Source organism: Delphinapterus leucas, chromosome 17 (genome assembly GCF_059928025.1).
Source record: "Delphinapterus leucas isolate spDelLeu-1000000601 "Yukka" chromosome 17, BTC_Dleu_Yukka2, whole genome shotgun sequence".
In the NCBI taxonomy this organism is placed as follows: Eukaryota; Metazoa; Chordata; class Mammalia; order Artiodactyla; family Monodontidae; genus Delphinapterus; species Delphinapterus leucas.
In genome coordinates this window covers 10,597,535-10,621,617 of record NC_143145.1, presented here as the reverse complement: position 1 = coordinate 10,621,617, position 24,083 = coordinate 10,597,535, and the positions used below count along the sequence as shown (strand labels likewise).

Below are 24,083 nucleotides of genomic sequence, written 5' to 3'. Positions count from 1 at the left end.
GAATAAACAGACCCAAGATGAGGTTGAGCATGGTGTGGACAAGGGCAGGGAGGATGCCATCCTGACTACAGCTCAGGCCCAGGAAAGAAAAGCAACTTGGTTTTTCATTTCTTTAAAGTTATGAAAGAGTTTCAGCTCCATGATAGAAAGAGCACCTGTCTGTTCTCAAGGCTCTTCTCTTCGGAAAGCCCTTTCCTCGCCCCCAGGTCCCAACCGTGAACATCACAACCTTCCTTCCAGGTCCACCTTCTCCACGTACTCGGTCGTGTCTTGACATTTTGCCATGTTTGCATCAGATCTTCCCCTTCCTTCTTTGCTTCTTTCCTGTTCTTTGGGAGGGGGCGATGGGGGAGCGGAAGCCCTATGCCAGCATCCATGCCTGTGGCTCCCCCGCTGCCCCCTCCCTGAGACAACCACTACCCTGTTTGGGGTTAATCATCCCCATATATCCATAAGCAACACGTAGAATTTTGTAGATTTTTTTTAACTTCATATAAATGGTTTCATTTCGTATGAACACTTCCGGCAACTTTCTTTTCTACTCCACACTGTTTATTCATGTTGCTACACGTAGCCCATGTCTACTCATTCCGTGATTCACAGCACTCGTTACTACCACGTGAAAAACTGTGGAGTCTTTGTGTCTCTCCCACTTTCTCTTCCCTACCTTTCCCCAGTTAAGTGGGAGCCCCATGAGAGCCGGGATCATTTTTTAGGTATAAGAACTGTACCTAGTACATACCTGAAAAATTTGGCTAATTCATTCCAAGAATTAATCAACATCGGGTAGTATTCTGCTGGATAAACTTAACACGGTTGCTTTGTTCATTTTTCTGGGGACGACATCTGCATTATTCCAATATTTTGCTCTTTTAAACAGTGTTTTTGCACGGATCTTCTTTTCCATGTCCCCTTGTGCACATGTAGGAAAGAATCTCTTTGTACCTGGGGTGGAGTAGCTGAGTAGTAGGTAGATATGCGTAACTTCGAATTTATTAAATATTACTACCCACTTTCCAAAGAGGTTATGCTACAATTTGTCACCCCAGCTTACTATATATAACAATAGATTAAAAATATATATATCACAATATAAGAAAGTGCCAAGTATAGTTCTGACCTCAGAACTATGGTACTCAAATCCTTCCAGACTTTTTCCACGTATAAACCATGCATGTAATGGAGATCTTTCTCTTTTGACATGTGGAGAATTTCCAATTTCTTCTTTTTGACAGCCATTAGCATTCCATTGTCAGGAAGCACTTTACCTTTGTAAATCAGTCCCCTGTTGGTGGTTGTTAGATTGTACCCTGAAACACCATATATTAAGTATGTTTGCATGTTTTTTGTGGCTACATATTATTTTATTGGGTGGATGTACCATAATTAATCAGCCATGTGAATTTTTAAAATAACAGCATAGTATAAATCTTTTATTTTTCTTAGGAAAAATTCTCAAGAGTTGGAATTTTGGCCAGTGTATTAATATTTTGGGAGACCTCTTATGTATTCCCAAAAGGATTGTTATAATTTAGACTGCCCCCATCTTGGAAGCTGCTTTATTGAAGTACCGAGGACATATGTTTTGCTGACTTGACTCTGAGTGTCCACACAGGCGTGTGTGGTGTTGATTATCCTGTGTCCCTGGGGTCTGGCACATAGTAGGTGCACGGGAGATGCTTGCTGAAAGACAGGGGGCTCTCGGAGGAGGATGGAGTGTGAGTCTAGGAAGATGGGCCCTGCTGCTGCTTCTGCCACTCCGTTGAGAACAGGGTGGGGCTCACGGATCATCAGCATGGAGTCACAGAGGTTTAAAGGAAGCAAAAGCCACCTGGGTGTCACCTAACCCAGACTCTCTACTCTCCAGCGCTGTGACTTTGGGAGACTTGTTTGAGCTCTTTGTGATAGGCAGAATGAAGCAGCCCGCCCCCGCTGCCCCGGCCATGTCCTTACCCCTGGGACTTGTGAATATATTACCTTCCATGGCAAAAGGGACTTTGTGGGTGTGATTAAGGATTTTGAGATGGGGAGACGCTCCTGGATTGTCTGAGTTGGTCCTATATCACAATTCATTCTAAAGGTGGTGAGAGGGTCAAAATCAGAAAAAGGAGATGTGATGGCATAACCATAGGCCAACCTATGCAATCCCTATCTTCCGGGCGATGAAACTAAAGCGTAGAGGGGAAGAGGCTCGCCCGAGCTTTTTCTGTTGGCTGGAGCCAGGCAAGGACATGCTCCCCCTCCTCAATTCAGCAGCCCTGGGGGTGGTGACCCCAGTGGGCGGGTTCCAGTTCTTCTCCTGCCCCTGCTACCCTGCAGAGCTGCCCCTCTGCACTCCTTCTCCCCTCCTAATTGGATGCAGGCACAAGCAGGGTGTTTTTTTTGGCTGCGTTGGGTCTTCGTTGCTGCACGCAGGCTTCCTCTAGTTGCAGCGAGCGGGGGCCACTCTTCGTTGCGGTGCGCGGGCTTCTCATTGCAGTGGCTTCTCTTGTTGCGGAGCACGGGCTCTAGGTGTGTGGGCTTCAGTAGTTGTGGCTCGTGGGCTCTAGAGCGCAGGCTCAGTAGTTGTGGCGCACGGGCTTAGTTGCTCTGGCATGTGGAATCTTCCCGGACCAGGGCTCGAACCCATGTCTCCTGCATTGGCAGGCGGATTGTCAACCACTGTGCCACCAGGGAAGCCCCACAAGCAGGGTTTTATTTGTGATAGTCCAACTGGACTCCATTTCGACAGCAGACAGACGAGCTGTGTTTGAATACCCTCTACCAGGCCAGAGGAAAGACATCACTTCCTATAATTCTGACGTCTTTCTTCTCTCAGGATAACTTTGGTGGATTGGGGTCGGGGTTTTAGTGGCCCCCTTACTTAAAGTTGTTGTTTGAGGACCCCCCTATGGGCTCTTGGCTGCAGGGAGCGTGAAAGGCAGGCAGAGACGGTACCTATTAGCAGCTTTATGTCTGGTCGGTGGCCTGAGCCCTAGAATAGGCTGGAGGAGACCACGGGTGCTTGTGATGGAGCAGGGCCCCGGCCAGGGTTGGAAGGGGCTGAGGATGGTGAGACAGGATGATGCTGGAGGGGCCAGGCCAGCACCCAACAAAGTGCTTCTTTTCGCTTCAAGATCCACACATTGCTTTGGTTTAAAAAAAAAAAAAATGTTGAACCATGTGAATGTTATTTTTCAAAGGACAGTCCGTGACGACCCACATCAGAGCGCCCAGGCGTATCTGCTACACGCACAAAACCCCGGGTCCCACCTGCTCTGCCTGACCCGCTGACTCAGAATCAGGGAGGTCAGGGTGCGGGGTTTGCATTTTTAACACTCAAGTCTGAGGCCCACAGCTTAAGTAGAGAGAAAGACAGACGGACGCAGAGACAGATGGAGCTTAATGGGCGGGTTTGCCTCAGGAAGGGGAGCAGCGGGTTCCTGCTCTGGGCTTGGCTCCCCAAGGACGTCCTGACCCCACGGGCACCCCGGGCGCAGGGCGCGGGGAGCTGGGTGTGTCGGAGCCGCAAGAATCCTGCCTGGCAGGGAGGGTTCTCTAAGCAGAGGTGATGCGTTACCGTGAAATCAGCACTTCCCAGCCTGACTCATGGAAGGGAGTGACTTTACTGTTAAGAGCCAGAGGGGCAGAGATGAGGCTCTTCTAGAGTTTCATTTCTGTTTTGAAACTCACACCTCGACCTTGGGTGGTGTGTCCGTGATCCTTGAGTATACCTGTCTGTTAAAGGAAGTCTGGCTTTGGAACCACCAGATCTGCTCCCCCGGGGATCTGAGACCCTGCCCCTGGCCCTCAGCCCCTCTGCAGGCCGACCTCGCGGGCTGCGGGCTTCGTCAGAGCAGCCAGGCCCCGGGCTCCAGGGGCACAAATGCCCAGCTGGGCTCTGCTACAGGGGCTGGGGTGGTGGCTACTGCGGGGGAGACTGAGAAACCCCTGATGGGGTCAAAAGGCTACTTCCTCTTGAAAGGAGAGCGAAACCACACTTTCTTTTGGTTTCAATTATTGGTAAAGTTCTTACTGGCCCCAGAAGCTGAGAAACATTTGTTGGTCTCCGATTTAATAACAATAAAAGCAAAAGTAGTAATATTTAGCCCTTTCGCCCTCCCCACTGCACTGCCTTTAGATGCAGGTTCAGGCATCTAAAGGCAGCTTTGAGCAATCAGGAAGGCTCAGGGGATGGAGGGTGGAGGCAGCCCGGCGGGGCTCTTTGGCCTAAAGAGCAGGGTGGGAGAGGGGATTACCCCCGACAGAGCCCTAACAGACGCCAGACCAGATGTAGGTCTTACATTATAGTAAAAAAATTTATCAAAGTAAAGTGTGCACAGAGTTAACCATTATACAGGGGGGCCTGCTCCAAAATGTTCCAAGTTGTTCTCTGTCCATCTCCATTTGTGAGGGCAGCAGTAGTACCCACATTTCATGGACAAGAAAATTTAGGGGACTTCCCTGGTGGCACAGTGGTTAAGAATCCGCCTGCCAATGCAGGGGACACGGGTTCGAGTGCTGGTCCTGGAAGATCCCACATGCCGCAGAGCAACTAAGCCCGTACGCCACAACTACTGAGCCTGCGCTCTAGAGCCTGCGAGCCACAACTACTGAGCCCACGTGCCACAACTACTGAAGCCCGCACGCCTAGAGCCCTGCTTCGCAACAAGAGAAGCCCGCGCACCACAGGAAGAGTAGCCCCCGCTCGCCACAGCTAGAGAAAGCCTGCACGCAGCAACGAAGACCCAATGCAGCCAAAAATAAATAAATTTACTTTTTAAAAAAAGAAAATTTAGGGTTCAGAGGGGCCAGCTAACTTGCCCACATTCACTCAGCTATGGGGCGGGGGGCATGCAGCATCAAACCCAGGGCCAGAGAATCCACTGCCCACATCTATGCTTGCAGAGGCCCCAGAGATGCTTAATTTAGCCTGAACAGTTGTATTACTGGAGAAGAACCCAAGTTCATCTCAAATATTTAGGTGATTTGCCTGGCTTTTGAAGGCTTTGGAGTTTGTGATTCCTGAACGTTCCATCTTCTTGAGGACAAGATCCATGTTCAAAAGGGTAGAAGGGAAAGATAACACACAGAATGAGAGAAAATTTTTGCAAATCTCACATCTGATAAGAGACTTTATCTAGAATATATCAAGAATTCCTACAACTCAGTAACAAAAAGACACATAGGCAAAGGTTCTAAATGGCCATTCATCACGTCATCAAGGAAACGCAAATGAAGACGCAATGTAAGACGCAATGTAAGACGTAATGTAAGACGCAAATGAAGACCACAGCGAGATACCACTCCACACCCACTTGGCTGGCCGTAATAAAAAAGAGAGATCATAACAAGTGTTGTCAAGGGTGTGGAGCAACTGGAGCCCTCGTCCCCTGCTGGTGGGAATGCAAAATGGTCCAGCTACTTTGGAAAATAGTCTGGCAGTTCCTCAGGCGGTCACACAGAGTCACCCTCTGACCCAGCAATTCAACTTCTAGGTATACGCACAAGAGAAACGAAAACATCCGTCCCCGCAAAAACGTACACACGAACGTTCATAGCAGCCTTATTCATAACAGTCAAAATAGTGGGAACAACCCAACTGCTCAGCAGTGGATAAACAAAATGAAGGATATCCATACAGTGGAACATTACTTGGCAATAAAAAGAAATACTGATACATGCTGCAACATGGATAAACCTTGAAAACGTTATGCTGAGTAGAAGCCGCCAGGCACAGAGGACCATCTAGGATTCCATTTATACGAAATTTCCAAAAGAGACAAATCTCTGTAGAGACAGGAAATAAATTAGTGGTTGTCAGGGGTTGCAGGAAAATGGGAGTGATTGCTAAAGGGTATAAGGTTTCATTCGGGGGTGAGGAAAATGTTCTAAAATTGATTGTGATGATGGTTGTACAATTCTAAAAACAAACCACTGAAATGTATACTTGATGAGTGAATTGTATGGTATATGCATTATATTGCAATAAGGCTGTTATAACATTTTTTTAAAAAGAGTATAGGGAGGCGGCGGGGGGTAGGTGATGGGTGTTCCTCACATGGGGCCAAGCAGGTAGCTAGGTCAGAAGGGGCTTACCCTTATTAGCCCTAATTTCACCTCTGCGTTTTAGCAGACTTTACTTTTTAAAACACTTTTGTTAAAGTATAACCAGTGGTCTGCTGGAGCTTGCTCAGTCCCACTTGCAAGAACAGATTGTAACGGGTCGTATACCTCTTTTCCCAATTTGGCATTCAGCGACATCATATTGGTAGCTTGGAATCAGCCGTGGTAGAAATATTTACACCATGGGAATTGGCAAATGCTACAAATAAGGGCCTTAAAAATATATATATATTTTTTTGAGAGCTGGTTACACATTTATCAGCATTGTACTGAGGATAACATACACACAGAAAAGTGCACATATCAGAAGCAAACAGCTCGAGGAATTTTCACAAACTGAACCAAACCTGTGTAACTAGCACCCAGAAGAAGAAACAATAGCATCTGTATCCCAAAGTCCCTCCCCCAGCCTCCCTTCCAAGTTCCCCTTCGGGTAACCGTGATTGTGACTTGTAACCACATATATGACCTAGTTTTGTACATTATGTAGAATCAAAGGTGAATTCTCTCCTGAGTGTGGCTTCTTGCCTCAATCAACATCATTTGTGACATTCACCCCTATTGTGTGTGGCTGGTTCATTCTCACTGCTGTACACATCGTGTGAAGATGCCCCTATTTATATAACCATTCTACTGGGGCGGACATTCGGGTAGTTTACAGGTTTTTACTGTTATCAACAGTCCTGCTATGGACACTCCAGCATGTTTTTTTGCCCAGCACATGCACGATTTCTGCCCGGGAGCCTTGGGTCACGGGGCATGTGCATATGTCTAGCTGTTGTAGACATTCAGCCGATTTCACTTTGACTCTGCTCCTATTCTCGGCCTACCCAGACTCCCTTCCCTTCCCCTCGCCGTGTGAGCTGCTCATCACCCGCACCCCCTACTTGGGCACAGACCAGACTCAGCTTCGGCTTTAGGCTGGAGAGTGGACCCCAGCCACCGGCACTGGTCTGGAAGGGAAAGCAGGACAGCCTGGGTGCACTCGCGGCTCATCAGCTCTAGAGCTTTCTTACGGTGGCAGAGCCGTAAAAGGGGACCCAGATAGGGAAGCAGTCGACTGCTCTCCGGAGGTGGAGCAGGCCAGGGGAGTCCTGGTGTCTGGGTTTTCTAAGTGGTTCCAGCTGAGCAGGAACTAAGCTTGCGCATTCAGACAACGTATTCTTGTGCGTCTTTGTTCTGCAGCTTAATGCACCATAGAAAGAGGCCCATTGTCAGGCCTCCTGTTTACTGGGTGAGAGTCAGCAGTATGCAGTGGGCAGAGCAAACCTGGACCAGAGGCTCCCTCTGACTCTTGGTTGGGGAGGACGTTCCCGCCACCGAACATGACCCCCGTTTTCAACAGCGGGCGTTCTTTTACTTATTTTGCCAGGAGGTTTCATGTGCTCACTCGCGCAAGGAATACTTGGAGGTTACCAACTGCACGTCAAGCACTGAGGAGATCTGTGTGATTCCTCACTGGTATCTGGGGAAGGTGAGGTTTACAGTTCTTGTTGGGAGACTGAGAGGGACCCGTGCCCGCTGGCGGTACCTGGGGACCACCTGCGGATACCGGTAAAATGCAGATCCCTGCGCCCCTCCTGAGACTCCAGGTTCAGGGCCGAGGAATCTGATTTTAATGCCGAGGACCCCAGGTCACGCTGGCCCAAATCTCAAAACCTGGCCCTGCTGGATTCTCAGGCCAGCATGCAGGTGACACGTGTGCCATCTCTCATCCTCAGATCTGCTTGGACCTATAAAGTGAAAGTTTAAATCCTGTCCGAAGATGTGTGAAGCCGAACAGGGCTTCTCCCCTGGTGGTTTTGAAGAAGGTCAACGTTTTGGCCTTCTGAGCCTCTGACTAGGGTTTGCTATGTGGTAAGATTTTTGCAAAACAGCTGTGTTTACCTGAGCTCTAATTCCTGTTTTCAGGAGCTTAAGGGTTTCAATGCCTGCACACGGGGCTGCGGTGCTGACGGACAGACACACTCACTCAACCACCGCTTTCTTCTCAGTCACAGGCTGCACGTACCGGGACACCGGATGCCAGCCCGACCTCTGCAGAGCAGCTGTCCAAGAACTACTCACCCGGGGCCCCTTCTGCAAAGGCCGTCACTTCTCTGGACTGCAAACTTCGTTGCACTTCCTGGTTTACACTTCCCTGGGGCTGACCTGCCCTGCAAGGCTGGAGTGGGCCGGCTCGGACCCAGTCAGTAGCAGCAGAGGCAACACAAGGTCATGGTTGGGAGCTACACAGGCCCTGACCTCTGGGTTCGAGTCCAGCCCCTGCCCCTCACAATCGATTTGACTTTTGGCAAGTTACATCTTCACCTAAGCATCAGTCTCCTGAACTGTAAAACGGGTTAAGATAATCGTTCCGCTTCATAGCGTGGCTGGGACGAGCGCGGTCGTGCTGATATGGCACTGGGCCCGGGGTCGTGGCCGCGATGCAGGTTAGCATTTCCCGTGTGGGAGAGGCCCCCCGGGAAGAAGGAGTGCACGACTGCTGGGGAAGGGTTCCTGCCTGTGCCTTCACCACTGGTCCCTGCTCCGGCTGCTGCAGGTACGTCACACACTGTCCCACTGGCCTTTGCGCAAGCTCTCTGCCTTCACCTGCTCAGTCGTGCAGGCCCCCAGGATGGGCACAGACCCCCTTCCTCCAGGAAGCCCACCGGCTTCAAATTACCCACATACTGCAGATTCGGGGAAATGAAAGATTTCCATTTGGGATGGATGAGAACACATGGGGGGCAAAGTAGAGTAGGTTGAATTGCCCCATAATTGTCAACACTCCTACCCCACCCCTGCTGCACATACACCCACATTCTGGGAGGAGGAAGACTTAAAAAATACGGCGGGGGGCACAGGGTCAGGGGAGAGGAGGGAAACGCAGGGCTGGGGAGGGAGAGGTCGGGGAGGCTGGTGCCGAGACCACAAAACCTTGGGCCTCCACCTGCTCCCGTGACTCACTGTGACCTTGGGCAAGTCACTTCAGCCCTACGAGCACATCTCCTCATCTGAAGATGGGCCGAAGGAGGAGGATTTCTGCCTCCTACAGGACCGACTCCACGTACAGGGAACAGCAGCCCATCTACTGTCCAGGGCTTGAAGGACCCTAGGGAGAGAGATCAGGGTGCCCTCCTGTTCCTAGCATCCCTGGGAGATGCGCCACGGGGGGCTCACAGCACACTGGAGGGGCTGCTTTCAATGGGGGGCCAGTGTGTTGACCTCAAAGAGAGGCTGCTCCAGGTTTAAAACAATACGTAACCAATGCAACCATTGAAGCATTCTGTAATTAGATGGAAAGCTGGCTGCCATCCAGGTAATCACGGCTTGAAACACCCAGGTAATTATGGTCACCTCTCCCAGATACATCCCGATGGGAAGTCACAGGCTTCTGTGCCAAACCCCATTTTCCCCACAGGTTGGTCTGTAGGGTTCATCGTGCCGAGGTGTGTGAACAGGCGTCAAGACCTACCCACTTTCACGAAAGGAGACAACAGAAACGCTGAGGCCAACACTTCGGAATCTTCAGCGCCGTGGTGTGGGTCAGCTTTCCACGGCTGTATTTCCCTGGCTAGAATTGCATGGTGCTGACCACCTCCCACGTGGTGGAAGTTCTGAGGATGGCCTTGGAGCCAGAACTACTCACCCGGACCCCCATGGCTGCTGCGCGGTAACGGATCTTCCTAAGCCTCCTGTCAAGCTCTGTGAAGCCGGGAGGGCTTGCTGAGGGCGAGATGAGATAACGCTGCCCAGTGCCTGGACCTGGGTCTGCTCATGGTGCAGTGGCACCAGTGGTGACAGCAACATGACACAAGTGCATGCACAGCGCTTGGTCTGTGCTGGGTGCCATCCAAGAGCTTTTAATGCATCAACATGTAATCTTCATGACTGCAGGCTGGGCGCCTGGAGGTGGGAGTGGGAATTGGGCGGGGAGGGAGGGAGGGAAAACCAAAACATTGAGGTCCGTGGTTCGTAAGCCGAGGAGAGGGAAGCACATTATTTAACCAAAGTGAGCGTTAATGTAGGAGTTGAATGACTTGTGTTACCTACCCCCCTCCAAAAGCACAGCCAAGTGAAGTTTTGATTTCCTCCAATCAGAAAAGTAGTGGACAACTCACAAAATGGCCTGATGTCAGATGTTTGGGATCAACTGAGAATATGTTTATTTAAAAGCAATTTTAAATATTAAAAAAGTAGAAATGAACACATACAGTACTTGAAAACTGTCACATTAAATACATGTGACATGATGAGCGTACTAATGTTTGAGCGGAACATCCAGGCGGGAATTCGGAATTTAACTCGTGGCGCTATGGGAACCCTATACAACATGTTGAAAGTTCTAGGCAATAAAAAAATAACTAGCAATTGCTGTTCAACAGTAAAATAAGACACACACACTATTTGCAGAGCGTAACTTTCCCCTCTGGGCGGGGAGAGAGAACTAATTAGCTATTCTTTCCATAGGTTCCATACGTTCAAAATACTCTATGTCATGTACAAAATTACAGACAGTGGATCACTGAGTTTAAGAACAATACCACATTCAAACTCAACCAAGGTCGCCAAAGGTACTTATACCTAGTTTTCCTATGTCCCACAGTAAGCTGGGTTAGAGAGAACTCAAATTCCTGATGGAAAACAAAAACAAAACCAGAAGAAAAAAAACAAAACCCAAAGTTTTTTTTTTTTTTTTAAAAAGGCATTTGTGTAAAAGTCACTCCAAAAGGGGAAAAAAATAGACATTGACTCCATGTAATTTTAGATATCTACCTCTTGTGTTTTTTTAAAAAGCCAGTTTATTTTGAGATCAGTTGAAAATACTGTAGGCCACAAAAATGAATGGTGCTTCAATACAACTTAAGAAGTATAGATGAATGAACTGGGACACTAAGTAACTTCAGACAGTGACTTCCTGGCCTGACACCCATGTGGCTTAAACACTGTCAGCCACATACACCAGCACGTCGGCTGGCTCCCGGTGTCTTGTTCTGTGTGGGGTTCACGTGTGCCATGACGCTGAGGAAGCAATTGCTTAAAATCGCTTTCCAATAACAGCTGATACGTTGCAGGTTTGTCATGCAAGGTTTATTGATTAGGTGGCTATTCAAAGTTTTCATAGTAATCACTTAAGCAGAACTAAATTAATATTCACTGAGCACTGACTCTAGATTCTATTAAAGAAGGCTTCCCCTAAGGGTTTGGTTGGGAGCTGTGCTTCTGTGAAATGAACATTTCTTACTCATCGCCAAGATTATCTGCTTAAAAATATTAGTTTTCTGTGCTGTTGCCAACACAGCAGTTTAAGCAAACTTAACGCCAGAACGACACACGAGCCTCGGAATCAGAGAGCAGCCCCACTGACTGTGGAGTGAGATGACTGTATCCTTTCCCAAAATTCAGACTGACGTAAAAGACTGAAAAACTCACGATATTCTTAATGGTCTGATGAACACAGCTGGGATGAGAAGAAAACTGAGAGGGGCAGAGACTCCCGGCAGGAAGAGCGTGTTTCACAGTGCAATTCATAGCAGCGTTCAAAAACTTGGTTATGAATTGACTTGAAGGTAACGTGTCTGTTGAACAGAGCTGGAGATTGGAAAACTTATCTATGACTGGGGCTTAGTAAAGAAAACGGAAAAAGAGAAGGATGGTTTCAGCACCTGGATTCTGCAGGGGGGATAAATGATGTGCAGAACTGACTTTTGAACTCGTCATCTTCTTGAATAATCTTTTGAAAGTTTAAATTTATCAAGAACAAAACTCAGAAAAGACTTTAAAATGGACACATTGGGGGCGTTAGCACATTTGAAGGATGCTAATTCATAATGTGATATGTAAATGCATACTCTCGAGAAAGCCAAATGACTGACTGGAAGCAAATATTGTTGCAACCTTATAATTTCTCCTTTAATGGCAATCAAGTTTAAAAAATGTACAGTTCAACTTATCCATACTATTCCTTTATAAAAGGCAGATTTCAGGTAAGCTTCTAAATGCATGCATAATGTAGAGGCTAATATTTTCTGGCAGTCCTTGGTTCCTGAAAGTTGAACTTCATCAGATGTCTTAAACTTCTGTGAAAATAGTCATGAAGGATATGTTATTTTTGCATAATGAGGTAATATCTCAGGGGCGGGTACTCATCCTCTTAAGACAGTGCAAACCCACTTGTCTAAACTTGCATGAGGCTTTGGGCACTGCAAAATGCCACCCAAGGTTTTGGGTCAGTGAATATTTTGCTCAAGGAATAACACTTATATTTAACTGAGCACTTTTCTGTAATAAATACCAAGGTCGGTTTTTGTAGCTGTAAACTGTGTACACAGATAACTACAGGCTGGTCTGTCATGGAGCCGAAAGTTTCACCTGGAAAACAGAACCCACCTCTTTGCTAATGGTGCATTTTCAGTAACACAATGGAGAATACTGTATTGTCAGGAACAGAGAGGCAACTCTATGCCCTTCAACGGTTGCTGGAGACCACTTCTATTTGCAAGCCAGCAGTTCCTATATTCCTGTTTTTGTTTGTTGGCTTGGAAAACAGCATAGGGAGAGATGTAAGTGCTAGATGTCAAGGACGGCTTTGGCAAACCAGTAAGGCGCACCGGGTCCCAAGGCTACCCTAATACTGGCGAAGGCAGAGGCCACAGGGTATTTACAACACACGCTACGTTCCCCTCCCGCGGCGGCCCCTCCGGAAGCCTCCCGTTCAGTGACAGCAGCTATATACACGGTGAGCACAGGGCCACGCGGACGCAGCAGTCTTGCATGACAGGTGCAGACAGTCTGAAGGTTCTGCTTTTTGCTAGTCAGACAGGATGTGGACAAAGGACACCGGAAAGACCCCCTTCCTCTCGGGCTGCCCTTCGATGTGCCCGATCTGCAGGGAGAAAGGAGAGGTGTCAGGCTGGAGGTGGCCGGTGGGTCAGAGCCCCCGGAGTTGGCCCTGACCCGGGCGGGACGCAGGCCCCGGTGAGACACAACACGCAAGCACCACACGGGGGGGGGGGGGACCACGTTCACGTGGATCGCTGCACCCACAGACAGCCCCGGGAGGTGCAGTCCCGTGACCCCTCACTTTATACACAAAGGGACAGCGGCCCAGAGAGGGGGCTGACCTGCCACGGTCTCGCCCAGGCTGCAGCTTCAACAATGCGCTCAACCAGGCTGTCTGGCCACCTTTCCTGCTGGGCGACCTCAGGCAAACCGTGCTAAGCCTCCTGTCTGTAAAGCGGGGCTAAAAAACCCCTATTTCTCAGCTTGTTGAGAGATTACACCAATGATTATGTACATGGAAGGGCCTCTGTGTACCAAGAACCTGCTTTCTGGCTGCTGTGCGGGGGAAGGACATTGTGACAGTTTGAGATGGACGAGGGCGAGTTTTACAACCGTTTTGTCGTCTGCTGCCTAAACCTGTAAGCCATGGTTACCTGACAGAAGTTACTAATAACTTCAGTTACACCAGCATTAACTGCATTAAAGAGAAGCCTACGAGGAGAAAGAATAACGACACGCACGCTGGCTTCACACGACAGTTACGGAGAGAGATCCAGGCCCGCTCTCATTTCCCTGCATGAAGCACCTGCCACACAGAGGGTGGCCGGCGCAGGAGCTGCGCGTCAGCCCAGGGCTGCTTCCTTCGTTTACCGGGACTGCGGCCTCGGGCGGTCACCCGGGCCACTGTCCACCAGCTTCCCTTCTGGAGAGTGGAGTGAGGCCTGGCCGACCCACCTCACGGGGTCTTAACTGGTGTCGTGCACGTGAGTTCTTAGACTCATGCCCCACTTTTCAGAGGAGAAAACAGGCTTACTGAAAGGACATGCTTTATCCAGGGCCTCAGAGCGAGTCACCTTGGGCCTTTAGGGTCCATCTCCTTGTCAAGAGTCTAAGCTACCAGACTCCCACGTCACAGAGAGAGGGAGAGAGTCCAGGGTTCCTCAACCTCGGCACTCCTGACATTGGGGCCACATGGTTCTCTGGAGTGGGAGCTGTTCCAAACACTGCTGGATGCTTAGCAGAAGCCTTGGCTTCTGCCCCCCAGAAGCAGGAAGAATCCACCCTGGCCAGGTCCTGATAATCAAAATGTTTCCAGATGTTGTCACATGTGCCTGGAGGGCAAAACTACCCCTGGCTGAACCAGTGCTGCAGTCCAAGCAAAATCCCCACGGCTGTGGCCAAGAATCTGAAGTCGCTGTCTGAGCCCAAAGGAGGGGAAGCCAAAAGTACACGTGTGTGCACGCGTGCGTGTGTGTGTGTGTGTGTGTGGACGTGCACACGTTCCTGGGCATCAGCAGGCTCTGCTAGCTCAGCTGTGAACCACAGGTCCCTTTCTTGGCAGACAGAGCCCGGCCCCTCTGGGCAGGAGGGGCTCAGGCTGCCAAGGAAGAATTCCCACGCTGGGGTCAGGAAACGATCGACTAGGAAAGCACAGGAGGCTTCTGCCCGCTGCACCTCTGCCTGGCAGGGCCCACGGGAGGCTCCCTCTGGCCGCAACCTAGACAGCTGTGCACATGTCAGCCACCCCTGCAGCCACCGAGAACCGGGGCATCTTCCAGCGCCACGGCGGGAGGACAGGGATGCCTTTCCTTCCTGACACCTGGGCAGCAGGTTTTCACGTAAAAGGAGTTTCACATATTTTCATTCAATCTGCTAGAGTCACGTGAAGCAGGGATCATGCCCCACTTGACGGAAAGAGAACTGCAGGCGGGATGAAGGATGGAACTCGGGAAGAAGGACGCACGGTGGTGAAGGGCAGGGCCTGAGCAGAGCTTGGCTGGAAAACCAGAGAATATCTAGAGCTTACAGGTTGTGGTGGGATAAGGCTAAAGCATGTGTGAAGGTGAATTCTCCTGACCCGGTTTCAAAGCTCTGGCCGCTGGTGAAGAGGCGGGGCTGGCAGGCCCGGGGCGCCCTGGTCCTCACGACTGGTACATACCCACCACTCCTGGTCTTCCTCTCCGGTGACCACGATCACCTCGCCCTCCATGAAGGTCAGCTCGTCGTCATTGTCTGCCTGGCAGTCATAGATGGTCTTCACTCGCCTCACCTTACTTTTCCCCTTCAAAAAGAAACGGGGTTTTAGCTCACAGGACAGACCGAAGGGAAAGAGACACACTGACCTTGGGCGATTGAGTTAACCTCCCTGAGCCTCAGTTTCTCCTCGGTGAAAGGGGGGAGGCTTGTGGGCAGGCGCCCCGAGCCTTGGGTGCCCTCCAGACACGACAGCCCCTCTGCCCCGAGCAGCAGGGCAGAGCCCGGTGTGAGCGAGCAGGCAGCCCCGATGACTTCCATCGGACGGCAAACATCACGGGCAGGGACCAAAATCCAGCTTCATCCAGAACTGCAAAGCGCTCTCCCCTTCCCCAACCCACGGCAGCTTGCAGAGATGACTGCAGAGTCTAAAAATGGTTTGGGGAAACATGCTGCAAATCAGGACGTGCAGCTTCTGCACACGGAACGTGCGGCATAAACACATTTCTCAGCCCCTCGTGCAAAGCACTGAGTCAGCACACGCTGGTTAAACAGGGCAGGGCAGCCTGGGGCGGGGAGGACGCCAGGCAGTTCCCCAAAACGTTTTAGCTTTTGACCCATTTTGACTTGGGCTTTTATTTGTTGGATTTCTAGTTCTTTGCAAACAGGAAGATGGAAATAGGGAAATGACCTTCTAGAAGATGTTTCTGGTGCCCAGCTTATTAAACAATTAGGAAGAAAAAAAGCAAGCTGTGTCTCTAAAAGTTTCGGGTCAAGCGCTTTTCCTCTCTGTCTGCTGGTTTCTCCCTCGGTCAGTCACCCTGACGACCCGCTGGCTTCTGCAGCCCTCTCCCTGGGCTGTGCTGGAGCTGGTGGGGTCTGAGAAGCCGGCGGAGCTGTGGCCAGTAGAGATCTTAAGTCTTCTCAGCTCTGACTCTGTGAGCAAGCTGTGTGTGGCCACTTATGACGGGGAGGGTTACACGAGATGAACAGTAAAGCGTGCAGCAGCACAAACTGGAATTATGTTATGCGCACGTCAGGGCCATGCGTGGTGCTCAGGCGTCTCGGGAGCCTGCCCTGGAGAACAGCAAGCACCCACTGCTGAACGTGTGTATGGTCTCCCACCCAGGGGAGGACGGATTTTACTCGTCTCACTTTTCCTTTAGTACCGAAGTGACACACTTTTATCGCAACGTTGTTTTTTTATAGTAAGATGTGAGTAGAGGCTTTTAGTCCCCCACTAACTGTGCTCCTTAACCGGGGTGCTCGTGACCCTGTGAGGGTGTGGCCATGGGCAGGACAGACAGCACACGTGCATCTTCCCAGAGCTCCGTTTTTCCAAAAAAACATTTTGGGGTGGGCAGCGGTGGTGAAAAGCATGTTTACATTAAAGTAAAATGGCTATATCATAGAGTAGAAAGCATTTCAGGACAATGGTGGAATGGGAGACTTCAAACCAAATTCTGTGTTGGTGCAAGTCTTTTGGGGCTCTGCGCCCAATTCCTCCAGGAAGATGCCGTGAGAAGCAGAGAAGCGAGGTGCTCAGAACCCTGAGAGGGAGACCGCTTTCCCGTGACCTTGGGAAAGGAAAGGTCTCCTCCTCAAGGATCTGAGGCAAGAGCGACCACTTGCTGAGTGTTACTGGGCACTGCTCATCTGTCACTGCATTTCATCACCCATGAACTCAGGCACTGTCCTAGCTCTAATCATGCACATATAAGGAAACCTAGGCTCAGGGCATGTAACTAAGTGGCCAAGCCCCCGTGGTCACAGGGAACGCAGGTCCTGAGGTCTGTCTGCGGGGTCCACAGCCCGGTCCCGACCCCCAGGCTCCACGCCCCCTTGATGCCCGAGCTGGGCCGGCCGGGTGCCCACCCACCGTGTTGATCTTCCTGGGCAGCGGCACGGGCGTCTCCGGCAGGGTGGGCGTGAGGTCGTTGGAGTCCTCGGACGCCTGCTTCGGGATATTCGGGGAGAGATCGGCCGGGTGTGACTTGAGGGCGAGCTCTGGGGGCGGCTGGGCCTTGGGAGAGGCGTCTGCCGCCTGGGGTTTCGCCAGCAAGTCTCCCAGCTGCGGCTTGGGCGGCAGGTCCTTCACCTGCGGCTTGGGAGGCAAGTCTGCGAGCTGCGGCTTGGGGGGCAGGTCTCCCGGCTTAGGTGGCAAGTCTCCGATTGGGGGTTTGGGAGCCAGTTCCGTGGGCTTCGGGGGCAGGTCTCCGGGTGGCGGCTTCTGCGGTAACTCTGCTAACTGTGATGACTTTTGGAAGAGTTCGGGCGGGACGTTGGCTTTGTCGAGGGAGAGATGATGGCTGGTCTCTGTTTTCCTTAGTGCCACTGCGGGAAACAACACAGAGAGGGGGGTCACTGGACGGGGACGTGAGGGGATCAGCATTGGCTTCCTCTGTCACGGTCACAGGGAGGAGAACCAACCCTGAGGGAGTGCTCTGCATGCAGAGGCACGGATGGCCTGCTTTGAAGAAGGTGAAAGTCCGGAAGCCTGGGAGGCATCCACCTTACAATGGGTGATTTTATGCTTTAGTTTATGAACAGGACATCCAAAGTAATCCAGAATAATAATTAAAAAACCCCCACAGCTATAAACATAATAGAGATTACAAAAAACTGAGAAGTATAGAGCTAAAGGAAAAGTTTTCCATAAGCCTCCTGCCTAAATGTAGCCATTTAAAATACTTTGATGTAATTTCCTCCTGGACGTTTCTATGTATTCTTCATAGATAAAACATTTATCTGCTTTTAACTATATACTGTTTTAGCAAGAGTATTTTCTGTGTTAATAAAAATTCTTTATTAGTAGCATATACATAGCTAAAATATTTATGTATTTGGCTGCGCCGGGTCTTAGTTGCAGCATGCAGGATCTTTAGTCGTGGCATGTGGACTCTTGGTTGCGGCATGTGGGATCTAGTGCCCTGATCAGGGATGGAACCCGGGTCCCCTGCACTGGAAGTGCAGAGTCTTATCCACTGGACCACCAGGGAAGTCCAGTGAGCATTCTTAATGTTGCAGTCTATTCCGTTCTACAGCCGTATCATAATGTACAATATTATTAATTCCCCACGTTTTATATGATTCATGCACTATGTAAGAGGGAAAAGGTTCCTCCCTCACCACGCCCACGCACCCCACCCCCTGAGGTAACCTTTGTTCATTTGAGTGGTGCACACACATGGGTGTATGAATTATCTTTTAAAACCCATAAATGGCATTACAATACATACACTGTTTGCAACTTTGTTTTTTTCCCATTCAATATGTTTGGGAGAATTTCTAAGTCAGTTCCTCTTTCTTCTCTTTAATGGCTGCGCGGTACTCCATGGCTTGGAAATTCTGTCGTCTGTTGAAACCTTTGCACAGCTCTATCCAGTGGAACTTAGGACACTAAGGACACATCTTCAAATCAGGCTTCACCACTTAACTTATGAGCTGTGTGACCGTGAGCAAATTACACGACCTCTCTGTGCCTCACCTTCCTCATCATGAGTTGACATACGTACAGAATTTGCCAACAGCACCTGGGAGGTTCTAGGTATATCAGAATATCATCATCACTGCTAGACAAGGTTCCTTGAGGCCAGGATTCACTGAGCACATAGTATGTGCTCAATGAGGACACAGCTGACTAAGGCACACTGAGTCAAACTAGCCAAATTTTATTCTAGAAAAATACAAAATTCAGAAAGATATTCTCAAAATTTTATGTTTTAAAAAAGAAAGACAAACCCCAGTATTGTAAACTGTCACAAGCTGTACTGCAGCCTGCCCAGCCATGTCCCTTCCTAAGGAAATCAAATTCAAGGACACCCTGCTCCCAGGCTGGCCCAAGAGATTCAGCCGATGTGGCTCCGCTCAGAAACTGACAGCAGGCCCGTCAGATTTCTCTCTTGGAAGTCAGATACTGTGGTAAACAAAAGTCTGAGGCACTGATGGGGGAGAAGCTGGGAGATTTCCTGAGGCAGTGGGGCTGGAAAGCCTAGCTCTGAGCCACACTTCTGGGGAAACAGAAACTGTGAGTAAGTGCCGGGCCATCCGAACATGCAACTCTGATTCTACAAATCTGTCCTAAAAAGGGATCAAAGCCAGGCACTGACACGCCTGTGTTGAGCTGTTCAGCACGGCACTGTTTATGGTGAAAACACTGTGAACAGGGTGAATGTGGAATAGGACAGACTGCTTAATATGTCCTGGTATCAGACAACAGAGTACTATGCAGCCAGTAAGAGTGTAATTTATGTCATGGAAAGGGCTCTTGATTTATTATGCGACAAAAATCAGCTTACATAGCGACGTAAAAAAAAAGCATAGGAAAAAGACTGAAAGGATAGACCAGACTGTTTATCCTGGGTGGTGAGACTTCAGGTGGTTTGTATTTTCTTCTTTATGCTTATCTGTATTTTTAAAATCTTCTAGGATGAATATATATTACTTTTATAATACAAATAAATAAGAAGGAGACAGTTTCTCCTCCAGGGAAGCCTGCCCAATCTCTGGCTATTTTATTTCCAAGCTGAGTTGGGTTTTCCCCTCTCTAATTAAAAGTCCTTTCTGAACTGCATTCTTAACTCTGATGGACAGACAAGCAAATATGGTTCGTTCCTGAGAACGGACTCAAAGGACGTAACAGGAGGAGGAGAAGGAGGCGGAGGAAAGAGCCTGCACACTCCCAAGCCCACATTCCCAACAGAGGGAGTGCCGGGCAGAGGATGGCACCCACCCAGTGGAAGAGCGCAAGCCTAACGACGTTCATGAAGAGCTCACAGACACCTGAAAAAATACATACGTCGAAATGCTAAGTGGAAAAACCCAAGATGCAAAACTAGTTTCATTATGATGATAACTGTGGAAGAATGTAAGGGACCAGGTAGCTGTATCACAGTGCAGAACTATGGTGACTCTGTTCAGACCCTAAGGTTTCTATACTATTGCCTTTTTTTTTTTTTTAATTTTATTTATTTATTTATTTTTGGCTGTGTTGGGTCTTCGTTTCTGTGCGAGGGCTTTCTCTAGTCACGGCAAGCGGGGGCCACTCTTCATCGCGGTGCGCGGGCCTCTCACTATCGCGGCCTCTCTTGTTGCGGAGCACAGGCTCCAGACCCGCAGACTCAGTAGTCATGGCTCACGGGCCTAGTTGCTCCGCGGCATGTAGGATCTTCCCAGACCAGGGCTCGAACCCGTGTCCCCTGCATTAGCAGGCGGATTCTCAACCACTGTGCCACCAGGGAAGCCCTTATACTGTTGCCTTTGAAAACTCCTTAAACAAATGGCTCTGTGCAGCAGTCTGTCCCCAGTTGAGAAGGCTTTAATTAAGCCTTTTAAAAGGTGCCCGGAGGAGTTTAAAAATGGGTGATGTTTGGGAGGGAAAAAGAGTGAGATGTGGCCAGGACGGTCCATACGGAAGTGCCAGCTGGTGGCAGGTGCTTGGGGGGAGCGGGGCAGGCAGTAGAAGGAGCTGCAGCCCCGCGCCTCTCGACGTCCCAGGCACCCTCTGTCTCCAGCTCAGGAGGCTCAGAAACACATCCGGGGACTCTACCTTTTTTGGGGGTGAGAGAGGGAACCACTGGACGTATGGGACAGAGTGACTGATTTAACATGGATCACCCTGGCTCTTCTGTTGAGGAAAGACTGCAGGGCCAGGGCAGAGGCAGGTAGACCAGGTAGGAGGCTGCAAGAGTCCAGACAAGAGATGATGGTCCCGTGGACCACGGTGAGAGTGGGGGACATGGGAAGAAGTGCTTGGATGTTCTCCCATCGAAGGGAGAACCAACAGTACGTGTGGAAACACTGGATGTGGGGCGTGGCAGGATGGAAGGAGTTGAGCTTCCTTTTTAGGTTTTAAGGCCCAAACACCTGGACCTGGACAATATCGCCTGTAACAGATAGGGACACTGTGGGAAAAACAAGTCTAGGGGGGTGGGGTCAGAAGCGTATTCAAAATCTTAAGCTGAGCAGCCTGTTAGACATGTGATAGAGCAGAGATGTTACAGAGCCTGGTGTGTGTGAGTTTAGATTATAGAGGGATTCTTGGGCTGGGTGGATAATGTGGAGGTGCCAGGGTGGGTTCCCCAGGGAATGAGGGCATATTCACAAGAGCAGTGACCATGGCCGAGCCAACCTCTGGAGGCTGAGGACACGAGGAGGGCCCAGCACAGGAGGGGAGCAGGGACTGTCAGTGCCCTAAGAACAGGACGGTGTCCATAGGCCAAGTGCAGAGAGAGTAACCAGCTGGGCCAAAGGCTGCAGGTGGGCTGAGCTTGACCACCCGCCGACGGCCTTGTGGAGTGGTCTTAACAGAGGATACATGAATGGATCTTGGCTTTGAGTATCAGCATCTGGAACTTCGCTCAAAGAGAGACAATCAGATGGCACGCCCCTCTCAATCGAAGAACGCACCACAACCCAGGAAGGAGCTGTGCAAAGCCTGAACTTGTATCTGATCGGGTCTCTTGATCCAACTTTCAATTGCTAGGAAACAGAGGAACATGTTAAATAACCACATGGGGATGCCAGTCAGCAAAATCCAGCCTTTCTGAAGCATCATCTCATTTCGTCCTTACAAAACCTGGTGAAGCAGGTGTCCTGGCCCTACTGACAGGTGAGGAATCTGAGGCTTAGTGAAGCTTTGGAGTCCCCTGCCCAGGCCACACAGCTAGTAAGTGGCAGAGCTAGTACTGGCTCCTAGGTCTCTCTGATCATGTTTGCAAGAAAAGAAATGGCACCTGGGGATACTAATGATGTGTCTTCTGAAAAAGCATATGGTGTTTTTAAGGAAGAGTCTGGTGTCCTACTAATCTCAAAATTTGAACCTATAAATATTTTTCTTCATTAAACAAATATTAAATACACATCTACTACATACCAGCTACTGCTCTAGGCATCTGAGATAGAGCAGGAAACAAAAGAGACAGACGCCCCTGTCCCCTTGACACTCTAATTACATGCAAATATGAAAAAGATAAATCTTACCTTTCTGAGGTAGTTTAGGAAGAACTCTTGGGCCAAGGGCAGTCTTTGCAGAACCGGTGCTAATTAATAAATAAGAATCAGTTAGGATCTCAAAGTGCTATAAAATCAACAGCAATATGTATTACTCAAGGAAGTCATAGGAGTTTACAGAATTATCTAAAAAGTCTTTCATAATTTCTCTAACAAAAGATTATCGTCTACTTTCCCTAATTCAAAGTTTGCCTGGATTTCCCTGAGGATTATCTTCTTATTCCCAAGTCTGCAAAGTGGAGTCAACAGGGAAATTCATGAAACAGCTAACCTCTGAACGACAGAGCCTAATGCCTCCTTTTCTCGAAAGCTTTCCCCAGGTAACAGCGTTTATGAAAGCGCCTGGCACACTGCAGGTGGCGCCCCCAGTGCACTGCACAGAAGTAACTCAACTCATGGGACCCCAAAACGTAACTCCTGTCACCTCCGTATTCACAAGAGGAAACCGGAGCCTGTGCAGCTTCAGTGACCGGCAGAAGGTCCCGAGGCCGGTCAGTGGTGGAGCTGGATATTCAGACCCAGCTGTTTGACTCCACAGCCCTTATGTTGTCTCTCTCTGCACCAGAGCAAACAGCTTGGGTCTCAGGCCTCCAGACTTTCCCTGAGCTTTTCCTCCTTTTGGGCGACTTGTAAACGAGCAGAGGAAGAAAGCCCGGGGAAGCAGCCCCTGGCACAGAAGCCGCCCTGTGTTGTCTGACATCACGTGACTCCTCACGCCCCTGCCACCACCGAAATGCCAGCGCTGCAGGTGGCATCTCTCAGTTGGAACGCACTCTGTTCCTTTTACAAGAGGCTCTATCTATTCCCAGAGGACACCGGGAGCACTGCAGACCCAAACAGCAATAGCATCCAAGTGCCGGACTTGTATCTGCCAAGATCCCCTTTTATTACCTCGTTTATCCTTTTCTGTCCTCTGGTGGCCTAAGAACTGGCTTTCCCCCCTTCTTTCTAGCCTAACTGCATTTAAAAGGACAGGAAAAGGCAAACCAACCAAAAAGAAAACAAAAGTCTGATAAGAAAGATGAAACGCAAGCATCTTCCATCCTGGCCGACAAATCACCCTTGATCTTAACTGCTCTTTCCTCGGCTCCTTTGAAATCCTAAGATTTCTGGGTTACTGGAGGATCAGGCTGTTGAGATGAAACGACACTGGAAAGAGTAAACACGCGAGGGCTTTGCTCTGAACATTGCTGGAGTGTGTGTTTCGGCCTCAGCATCTTCGCAGGGATGCACACCTACCCATCATGGATGTAAGTTCAATGGTTTCCTGACCAGCGTACTGAGGCCAAGCCAGAGGCTCGGAAATGCCTCACATGGGAAACCTGGGGTCAACACTGCATGTGCGTGGACTCAGGCTTCTTCCTATGCTGCTGGTGGGGCCATGTGCATGTGTGTGTGTACACGTGTATATGTGTGTACACGTATATGTGTGCGTGTACATGTGGGGGGCTTGATTCCATGTAAAAAACATTTTGTGGGCACTTTCTCTGCATCAGACTCTCCTTCCTCTGGAAGGAGACCACCTGTCCTGCGGTTTAGAGCCCCCCCAGGGCAAGGTGGGGAAGGGCTGAGTGGAGTGGCAGGCACGGCGAGAGGAAGGGGAAGCTGTGGAACGTGGCGTCTGAGAACCCCCGGGGTGAGTCCAGCTCTGCATCTGCTACCACTTAAACTCCTGGGGTCCGTGTCCTCATATAATACTGAGGGCAGCAGTGACCAGGCTACCTCACAGGGTTATAAAGACTAAACGAGATAGTGGCATTAAAAGAAATGAGGACGTTTTTTAGCTTTGACAAGCTCTGGGAAGCGGCTCCTTGTGTCCCTATCTGGGTCACACTTCTTGAGAAAACCCTCTGCGCTGGGACTGGGTAGATGGTGCCCACAGAAGACCTTCCAAAGTATCTCATTTCAGTGGAGGAGGGGAGAAAGGGACACCACACCCCCCTTTTAGCCTAGCTTAAAAAAGTCTTACAGGGCTTCCCTGGTGGCACAGTGGTTGAGAGTCCACCTGC

General features: G+C 49.8%; 1 protein-coding gene across 15 annotated transcripts in view; it reads right to left on the bottom strand.

The window, feature by feature from the left end:
* Positions 1-24,083, bottom strand: part of ASAP1 (ArfGAP with SH3 domain, ankyrin repeat and PH domain 1) — a 370,853-nt gene that overhangs the window by 5,480 nt on the left and 341,290 nt on the right. For 10 of the 15 annotated variants that reach the window (XM_089898511.1, XM_089898504.1, XM_089898510.1 and 7 more), the window contains 5 exons: positions 22,045-22,103; positions 21,472-21,543; positions 16,943-17,397; positions 15,029-15,151; positions 11,157-12,973 (listed from right to left, as the gene is read on the bottom strand). In XM_089898511.1, coding sequence (XP_089754637.1) covers positions 12,899-12,973; positions 15,029-15,151; positions 16,943-17,397; positions 21,472-21,543; positions 22,045-22,103 — 784 coding nt within the window. In that variant the 3' untranslated portion in view covers positions 11,157-12,898. Of the gene's footprint in view, positions 1-11,156; positions 12,974-15,028; positions 15,152-16,942; positions 17,398-21,471; positions 21,544-22,044; positions 22,104-24,083 lie in introns of those variants that run through there. The other 5 variants (XM_089898508.1, XM_089898512.1, XM_089898509.1 and 2 more) reach the window with 3 other exon arrangements.